The sequence below is a fragment of the Berghia stephanieae genome, chromosome 14 (assembly GCF_034508935.2).
Source record: "Berghia stephanieae isolate SIO BIC M18660-M18661 chromosome 14, UCSD_Bste_1.3, whole genome shotgun sequence".
Lineage (NCBI taxonomy): Eukaryota > Metazoa > Mollusca > Gastropoda > Nudibranchia > Aeolidiidae > Berghia > Berghia stephanieae.
In genome coordinates this window covers 27,501,008-27,510,995 of record NC_088373.1, presented here as the reverse complement: position 1 = coordinate 27,510,995, position 9,988 = coordinate 27,501,008, and the positions used below count along the sequence as shown (strand labels likewise).

The 9,988-nt window shown below is 35.9% G+C and overlaps 1 protein-coding gene across 2 annotated transcripts in view; it reads right to left on the bottom strand.

The window, feature by feature from the left end:
• Positions 1–615: 615 nt before the first annotated feature.
• LOC144960064 (tubulin-specific chaperone cofactor E-like protein) overlaps positions 616–9,988 on the bottom strand; it is a 16,247-nt gene continuing 6,874 nt past the window's right edge. For both annotated transcript variants that reach the window (XM_078893014.1, XM_078893015.1), the window contains 7 exons: positions 9,848–9,988; positions 9,094–9,239; positions 6,327–6,505; positions 3,821–4,166; positions 3,287–3,438; positions 2,117–2,201; positions 616–1,662 (listed from right to left, as the gene is read on the bottom strand). The exon at positions 9,848–9,988 is cut by the window's right edge and continues 57 nt beyond it. In XM_078893014.1, the coding sequence (XP_078749140.1) occupies positions 1,357–1,662; positions 2,117–2,201; positions 3,287–3,438; positions 3,821–4,166; positions 6,327–6,505; positions 9,094–9,239; positions 9,848–9,988 (1,355 nt within the window). In that variant the 3' untranslated portion in view covers positions 616–1,356. The remainder of the gene's footprint in view (positions 1,663–2,116; positions 2,202–3,286; positions 3,439–3,820; positions 4,167–6,326; positions 6,506–9,093; positions 9,240–9,847) is intronic.

Genomic DNA, 9,988 nt, shown 5'->3' with positions numbered 1-9,988 from the left:
ATTTCATTAACTTGTAAAGCGCTTTGAACACACATCTAGTGGATATCGTGCTATATACAAAAGCTCAATTTTTAGTTTTTAAAAGAAAAATTCTCTCCAAAAGACCAAAATAAACATTAAAGGTCACACGTAATTTTATCATGTGTGGTTGGATTACAGTTGTAGCTGTTTTGGTGACAGAACCGGTGAGAACTTTACTTACCTGCTTACAATCAATTGGCAATTGATTGAATAAAGCCCAAACCAGTTCCTTTTATGTTAAGATAAATTTGGTGATTCCCTAGATATGGCAGTATAAATTTAATATGGATTTACTGTAAAACAAACTCACATTGCAAAACAATTGGGGTGATTTCTTTACAAGCGATATGGATTATTTAATATCATCAAAGCCATTCTATAATACAACATTATTTACAAATAGAGTAATATAATATATTTACAATGCATGTTTATAGAGTTGCCTGAAAAGATTGTGTTTCACACAGTTTAAATTCTCAAATTCCATTTACTCATCCCCAAAGGGAAATTTGTCTTTGAACCATGGGCAGATAATTCAAAACAATATCAACATACATCATGCATTTTTATATCACTAGATCTTTTCCCTCTTCATTTTTTATTATTTGAAAAAAATCAGTTTGTACATAGTACAAAGAGTGGCTTGCTTCCACATAATTTCCTTCATAACATGAGCAATCTGCAGTAAACAAAAAAAAAACATTAAAAACAAAACAAAACAAGCCCCACCTCCCAAAAAAAATCTAAACAAATATTTCTTTCAAGATCAATAAAAAATATATGTATAAAAATAAATTTTCTTTAGTTTAAGAAATAATCACATAAAAAGCAAATTGCACTAAGATCTAGTTCAGGATAAATCACATTTTTTGATAATAACAAGAAATGAAGTGAGTAGGAAGGTGCCAGAAGACAACAGAGAATAAAAACTTTGCGGCGGCGATGGGGGTCGTGGATAGCTCATATGGTAGAGTCATAATCTCCCCGGCCAGGCAGAGTTGTCGTACCAGTAAGATTGTAGGTTCGAGCCCCCATCGCCGCCGTGAAGTTTTTATTCTCTGTTGTCTTCTGACACTTTCCTACTCACTTTATTTCTTGTTTTTATCAACATAAGTGCCTGCTCCACTCACTTATCACATTTTTTGATGTATAAAAAAAATATAAACCAGGCAGTTTAAAAAAAAAGCCAACCAAAATTAATTCATGGTAGAAAAATGTTTTAAAATTTGTAAAGACTTTTTTTCACTCTCAAAAGTAAAATTAAAAAAAAAAGGATAAATGTTAATCTCTGATTAATAACAATCTGAAACGTTTAAATTTCATTCCAATTTCGTTCTAAGGCAATTTTCTAACCACAATGTCATCACCGTCATTGACACGATAACCCAGAATTTTTCTTTCGAGGTACCTCATATGTACAGGACCCTGATTACAACCCTTGTCGTTATGATAAAGTTGCAGCTTGCTAGCGGGGCAACCGGTCGTGTTACTCAGCATTTTGCGTAGGGACTTGGCTGTGACGTGTACATCAATATCCATCATCTCTCCTGGTGTCTCGATGTCTGTATCACCATCGTCTGAGGTAGGGCTGGAAGGGATAGTGGTATCTTCGTTTTCATCATTGTCGTCATCTATGATGATCTGAAAACATCAAAATTGCCACAAATAGAAGTTTGTGCTCTATTAGGGGACAGAAGATCTACCATAGGTAAGAAAACAATCAAAATTGTCACAAATAAAAGTTTGTGCTATATCTTTAAATCTGTGATTCATTTATATGTTCAATTATTTTTTAAAACGGCAACAAAACAAAAACAACAACAAAAAAAAAAAAAACCCACAAAAAAAAATAAAAATAAAAACAAAACAATACAAAATACTTCGACTTTATTGGATGTGATGAAAATGTCTTTTTATATTCCCATTTTATTCAAAGGTCAAAAGAAAACATTTTAAAGGATGTTACATTAAATATGTTAAAATTAACTAAACTAGGGATGTTACCTTAAATTTGATAACATTAACTAAACCAGGGATGTTACCTTAAATTTGTTAACATTAACTAAATTGAGTTCAATTCAGTTTCAAATGTTACCTTGACACGGACGGTATCTTTGGGTCGGAGGTCAACTTTGGCTAAGGGTTCAAGGCTACCGTGTTTGGATACCAAATCATGGTATCTGGAATTTGGAGAGAAAAAAAAAGGAAAATATAAAAAACATAGTTGACTTTTTTTTCTTTTTGCGTAAAACTTTTACATATGGTCAATAATAACAAAATTATATTTTCAATCCTTTCCAAACTTCCACTTAGACCAGAAATTCCTATGGGGATGAGAAGGTTGACTAGATAAAGACTATGGAATAAAATGGCGCCTCTCAATTCAAGTCCAGCCTTCAGCTGTATTTTTTTTTTTTTTTTGTCCCACCAAGATATTAAATCACAATGCCTTTTTTTTTGCAAAGACTACACTGCAGGTGAAGTGAGTGGTCTTTAAAGCTTAACCCTCTCCTAACCACCTATTGCAAAATCGTCACATTTGTTACGATACAACAGTCACTTTTCTCATCCAGATTTGATTTCTTTTTGCTATAGCTATAAAAACCTGACATTCTGTAATAGAGATCATATTGTCAAATGTATTGAATGTGCTGGTTGCTTTTCTGTTTGAGGAAGAAATGTCTGTTTTTGTGTTGGGTGGGTGTGAAGTTTTGGAGAAAAATTCTGAAAATGGCTGGTAAGGAGAGGGTTAAGGCTCAGAAAGTTATATCCCAGTTTCTGCAGCAAAAAAAAAAAGAAAAAAATGGGGCAATTGCCATGTAATTCTCTCCTGATCAAACAGACCTTGTGACAGAGTTGTCTTTCTTTAGAATCCCTATGAATTTATGACAGACATTGATATGAAATCACAACACCAATTCCAGCTATGTGATCTAGTGGTATGACACCTGCTTTCGGATCGGAAGGTCCTGAGTTCGAGCCTTGCTCGGCACATAGTTGAGTCGTTGGAGAAGACTCTTTATGCACATTCTCTCACTGTACTCAGGTGTAAAATGAGTACCTGGCCGTTAACAATGTTTTCTCTGTCCGAAAAAAAAATGCCTAACAGGCATCAATTCTTGTCTTACATGTTATTTGCTGCTGCTGGCTAGGGACCTCTTGTAAAGCGCTTTGAGCACTTTTAGTTGATATTGCACTATAGAAAAGCTACCATGACTCAATACCGTTTTGGGGTCGAAGGTCATAATGTAACAACGTTGTATACCTAGCTGGCTGATCCTCTTCGTCCATGTAAAGACGAATATAAGCTCTCTCTGCATCTTCCCGTTCATCTTCACTGATAGGGCTTTTGTTTAACATGGTAATCTTTGGCAGCATGGCTATCTGGCGCTGTCTTCGATCTTTGGTAGGGAAATTCTGACATTGGGAAAAAAGACAACAGTGAAAGAATGCATAAAAGTCGTGCTTGAATTGTGTTTTGATTGTGATTTGGAATCAGATATTTAAGTAATTGGTTTTTAGTTAATGTATTCAATCAAACCATCTTGTTAACTTTCAAAAGTCAAATTAAAGGAAGTTGGGAAAAACTGGGATATGAATGAAGATGTTATAAAAGATGTTGATAATGATGATGATGGTGGTGGTGGTAGTTGGTAGTGGCGACTGTGGCGGTGATGGTAATGATTAGCATGATGATGATGATGATGATGATGATGACGACGGTGATGGTAATGATTAGCATGATGATGATGATGATGATGATGATGATGATGATGATAACAATGACACAATGACTTACCTCAAAGAATGGAATGTTGTGAAGGCGTACGTCGGTGAGGCATGGAAACTCATTCATCTTCTCTATCTCATTCCAGGAGTTCAAACAGGACCGGTTCAGGCTGAGAATTTCCAAGGACGGAAAGCTGCTACAGATGTCTTCTTGACAACTCAAGCAGGAAATGTCTGTCTCACAGAGCATCAGAGATTGAAGATTTGGCAGCAGACGACCCATTTTATTGATCTCATTCCAATCTGTGACGTGGTTTCCGATGAAAAAGATTTTTCGGATGGACGGACATGGTGGCTGGTCTTCGGGGATGTCGATGGTGGTGAAACTGTTGAGACTGAGGTGGAGCTCTTCGATCCTGGAGATTTTGAATGGAAAACCAAGAAAATTAACAATTTTCCTTAAAAAAAAAAAAAAAAAATAAATAAATAAATAAAATTATAAACAGGGATTAAAATAACAAAGCAGCCATTCAAAAAGAACAAAAAAAAAAAAAAAAAGAAGATAAAATAGAAGACAAAATCAATCATAATAATTTGAAAATGTTTGGATGAAATCTGCTGTCTTGAGGAAAAAGACTGTATGTGGCCTCTTATTCCAAGTAAACATACAGTCTTTTTCTTTAATACAGCAGAAATGTTGCAGAAGAAGAAAGAAAGAAAAGTTAATGTAATTAACTGTGGGGGTCCCGATAGTTCACGGGGCCCTGATAGCTCAGTCGGTAGAGCACTCACTTCACAAGCAAAGGGACTAAGTAAGATTGTTCCCGGGTGCAGTTGAGATTTTCTTCTGATCTCCCCATGTCCACCCGGCAGTGATTGGGTAGCTGGGTCATTTAGATCTGGTGAAAGTACTTTGCGATAGACTAGCGTTCTATCCAAAGGGTAGCAAGCGATTGCTATTGTCTGTTTCACTCTATAGAAACTGGGATAAACTCCAGCTCCATGGGCCTGGTGGCTCAGAAGGTGTTCTTATTATTAAATTTTTTAAAAAATTAGCTGTAATTGTGCAGCTATGTGGTCTAGTGGTATGACACTCGCTTTCAGATTGGAAGGCCATAGGTTCGAGCCTTGCTTGGGGCATAGTTGAGTCCTTGGAGAAGGCTCTATACTCACATTCTCTCACCTTACTCAGGTGTAAAATGAGTACCTGACCGTGAACAGCGTTGTCTCTGTCCGAAAAAATTGTAACATCGCCTAACAGGCATCATGTTCCGTCCTAAATGTTAAATGTTGCTGTTGGCCAGGGACTCCTTGTAAAGCGCTTTGAGCACATAATTTAGTGGATATTGCGCTATATAAAAGCTCAATTTTTAAAATTTTAAAAATCTGGTGGTGTGAGAATCGATCTCCAATCGAGGCAGGCTGTTTTTTTTGGGATGATTTTTTTTTCTTATATTTTTCTTTCTGCTTTATCTGGTACTGTTTTAAACACATTTTATTCCTATTTTTAGATTATTATGAGTGGTAATACCTAAGAGCCATGAGGCTCGTGGAGCCAGAGTTCATTCAAGTTTCTATAGAGTTAAGAAGACAATATTAGCAATTGCTCCGTGCCTTTTAGATAGGACGGACTCAAGCCTATCATAGAGTATTTTCTACCAAATCTGACATATCCAGCTACCCAATCATTGGTAGGTGGACATGGGGATCAGAAAATATTTTGACTGCAGCTCTATTCTATACGAAGTCCCTCTGTGAAGTGAGTGCTCGACCAACTTAGCTATTGGGATTTTCGTATGCATGTGTATGTGTGAATGATGTTTATTAATTAATTGAAAGTAAATTTTATTAAAAATTATTTGACTTACAGTTTAGTACTGTTCTATTGATATTTGTATTATTTACAACTGAAAGGATGAGGTGAATTAATAATAATAATAATAATAATAATAATAATAATAATAATAATAATAATAATAATAATAATTCATTTGTATAGCGCTAAAAGGAAGATGTAGATTCCAAGAGTAAACTATCAATGTGCTTTGTTTGAGATCACCTAAAATTCTCATTCAGACCCAAGCACAAGATCTAACCAAGAGGAATACACTCAAATGCTTACAAAACACGATATTAAAAACAAAAAAATATTACAGTACACAACAGAGAGATGATTTACAAGGAAAAATACCACATCATCTCCTACACGTTTTGACAGTTTCCCTCTCAGTCTAGGACTCAGGCCAGGACAAATAAAGTAATCTCATTCCAAGATAGAAAGCAACTCAGAAAATAGATAAAGGGGGATAGAAGACAAAGCAAGTGACCTCCAGCCCATCATGAGAGGTCAGATGACCCATTCCATAGTCCATTTTGTGCCCTTGAAACATCGGGAAGCACAAAAATCATTGGTCATGGCAGCAGCGCCCTCCCACAACACACCCTATCTTTAATAAAATTTCTTGCAGCTTCATTGAATATAAATTTAAGTCAGCCCCCCCCCCCTTTTTTTTTTTTGGGACTACAAAATGGCAAAATATGATGACATGATATTTCTCAATTACTCCAAAACTTACTGCGGACAGACTTGTAATAATGGCAGCAAGACATCCCATGTCGTGTTTGTGTCGTTCAACACTAAGTGTGTCAGGCTGGGTAAGCTCCGCCCACTGAGATCAGGGAGGGAAGATTCTAAGTGGTTCTTTGACAAGTTGAGAAAGGTCAAGGTTGGAATGCACTCTAGTATACAGAGAACCTGAGATGAAAAAAATAAAAGAAGGTTAAAAAAGAAAAAAAAAAAAAAAAAAACAACAAAAAACAAAAAAAAAACCCTTCAAAAATCGTTTTTTAAATCAATAAAACCACTTCTCTTTCCAAATCCTCCCCCCCCCCATCTCTTGAGTCATGGCGAACACATTGTCTTCCCCATTTTACTAATTTTCTTTGACCCTTAAGTAAAAAGTGGTCCCTCATAGCCATTCGGCCCATAGAGTTAACCCCAGATTCTATTCATCGATTCAGGATATATTCAAAATTTACTGAGCAATCTGGCAGACGTTGACAAGAAATATTATTTTGGGAGGCTGGAGAGGACAGAATAGCCACACTTACACTACTTTCTTTATCTTAAAAGTATAATTAGGTACCAAGTATAATGTTTCACCTGAGACAAAGTCACCCAGTGATCATTGTCACCCATCACATCACAGATCATGCTTGACGCATCTCGGTTTTACCCAATGTCAGGGTTCCCACCAGGAGAAGAACATCATCAGACTTGCCAACCTAACTAACAACTATTATAACACTTCACTGATTCATGTATCGACCCAAAATAAAGCATATTTGTTCATATTTATGAACACAACTTCATAATTTAATCTCAGAAAGCATGATGCGATTGCTAATATACCAATAAATGCTGCGAAATATGGGATATACGAAGGTGGGCTGGAAAGTTTTGCAACTTTCCTTATAATTTCAAAAATGTTTGACTTAGAACCCTAACATTTGGTAAAAATACTTTCTAACCAGTTATTATTGATGTGTCAAAATTTCTAAGGTCTATGACGTCCATGTGTGACATAATCACTTTTATCTTGTCATGTGGCCAACAACCTCGGTCAAATAAAAATTTAAAAAGAAGATGGTTGCACCAAAGATATATATATATATATATGTGATGCTTGCGACACTTTTACTCAATTCAAAGCCAGTAAGAAGGAAGAAAATGGGATGGTAAAAAAAAAATCCAGGTTTACAATTAAAGCACCCGAGAAAAAGTGAGATAAAAGGGACTGGTTCAAATAGGGAACATATAGATTCCAAGAGCAAACTATCAGTGTGCTGTGTTAGTGAAAGTGACAAAGTAGTGAAGGCTGCTGTCCGATCTCGGTATGTGTTGATTATAGACTGTTTGGAGTTGGTAATGTTCGTGGAAGGAGGAGACCTGATCGCAACAGACCTTTAATAAAATTAAACTCATTGCCGGAGGACCCTGAAGTGCCTTGACGTCAGTAATCAAACCAAAGTCGAAAACATGATTCTGGCAAATTGGCGTGTTAGACAAACTGACATTGAGAAAGAAGTTGTAATTTCAAAGGAAAGGGATCACCACATTGTAACAGTGATCCTTGGATACAGGAAAGTGTCTGCCTGGTGGATCCCACGAATGTTGACAAATGACATGAAAGAGCAATGAAAAACAATTTGCTTCAAACTATTGAAAAGGTGATGTCGTTATTCAGTAAATAGTCACTGGAGACGAGTCATGGGTCCACCATTATGACCCAGAGAGCAAACGCCAGTCAATGGAATACTGACACAAAAACTCTCCTTGTCCAAAAAAGTACAAAGTTGTGACATCGGCTAGAAAAGTGCTGCACGCGATTTTCTGGAACTTTGAAGATGTTGTTTATATAAAATTTTTGGAACAAGGCACAACAGTATATTCCGATAAATATGTTGCCATGCTGTAAAAACTAAGATCCCGAATGAAAAAAGTACCACCTCAGGAAAATGCGATATTGCAACACGATAACTTTCGACCCCAAATGAGCCAACAGACTTAAATCGCACTGAGCAAAATGAATTTCTCCACCCACAGCCAGCCTACAGTCCCAATCTAGCACCATCAGACTTCTTATTCCCTAAATTGAAGGAGTATATCAAAGGAAACCACTATGAAAGTGACAAAGACGTGAAGGTTGCTGGCCGATCTCGGGGTGGATAAAAAGGACGTCAGTTTTTTGCCGAAGGGATGTGTCAAATGGTGTGACATTGACAGCTCTGTGTTGGTTGTAACGGTGTTACGTCGAAAAATAAAGTAAGCAATCGGTAGCTGAGATTGCAAGCTTTTTTTTGATGTATTGTTTAACGAATTATTCCTAAAAATGAGGGAGTTATTACAGAGATTGCAAAACTTTTCAGCCCACCCTCGTATAACATGAGTAAAGAGTGGGAATGCATAAATTAACATTAACCCTGTTCTCTTTACTTTTGAGTAAAATAGATCATTCTTCAGCCTTTATATGTGTCAAATTAAAAAAAACAAAACAAAAAAAACAAAATAAACAAAATAAAATAAATGAATAAATAAATGTAAAAAATAATAAAAATATATATAATAAATTTTTTTTTTAAAAAGTAATATACGTGAGGCCACATTTTTTTGGTTTAATTTCAATTTCATTTCCTTGTAAACTTGCTCAAATTTGTGTATTTTGAACAAAATTATGTATTAAATATTAAAATTCACAGCTTCATACTGGTTGGCAAGCCTGACTCACGGTCCAGAATCTAATGCAGGAAAGTTGGCATGTCTGTGCTGTGTAAGAAGCTTACCTCCTCCCAATGTTTGATGTCATTGGCCATAAGGTCTAGATGTGTCACTTTCTGACACATGCGTCGAATGAGATCCGTGTTACCGGCCATGCTGATCTCACAGCCACTCATGGACACTTGATTGGGCAGTAGCATATTGCCAGACTCTGTATAAGACATGTATTATCATCATCATCATCATCTCCATCATCATCAATACCAGATAGCTATCATCATCCTCGATTTAATTAACACCATTAAAAAATACCAAAAAAAAAAAAGACAAAAAAAAAGACAAAACAATTAAATAATGCAATGTTATTCTGTCGTTATCCCTATCTTGTAACATATTACGGTACTTTTATTAAAAATAATATTAAAGTAACAAATTCTCTCACAGTGGTAAACCCATTTTATTGCTGGTGAAAGCTTTGTTGGTTCATGCAGGACCTTAACCCTCTCCTTACCACCTTTTGGAAAATCGTCACATTTGTTACGATGAAACTGTCACTTTTCTCATCCAGATTTCAGTTCTTTTTGCTATAACTATAAAAACTTGACATTCTGTAATATAGCTCATATTGTCGAACAATATTATGTATAGAATGTGCTTGTTAATTTTCTGTTTGACTTAGAAATGTCTTTTTTGTGTTGGGTGGGTGTGAAGTTTTGGGGAAAATTCTGAAAATGGCTGGTAAGGAGAGGATTAACCAGGAAATATGTTTAAAATTTTCATTTCTAAAACCTGAAATAGGTTAAGAATGAAATTACATACCAGTAACTTTGACAGCCGAACACTTTGGCAGGACAAGACCCCCAAGAAAACAATGCTCCAACTGCCCAATGTCTGAATATTTCTTGTGTACGGCCTTGACAAAACTGCCTACTGCCTCCTCGTTTATTTTATTGGTGTCGT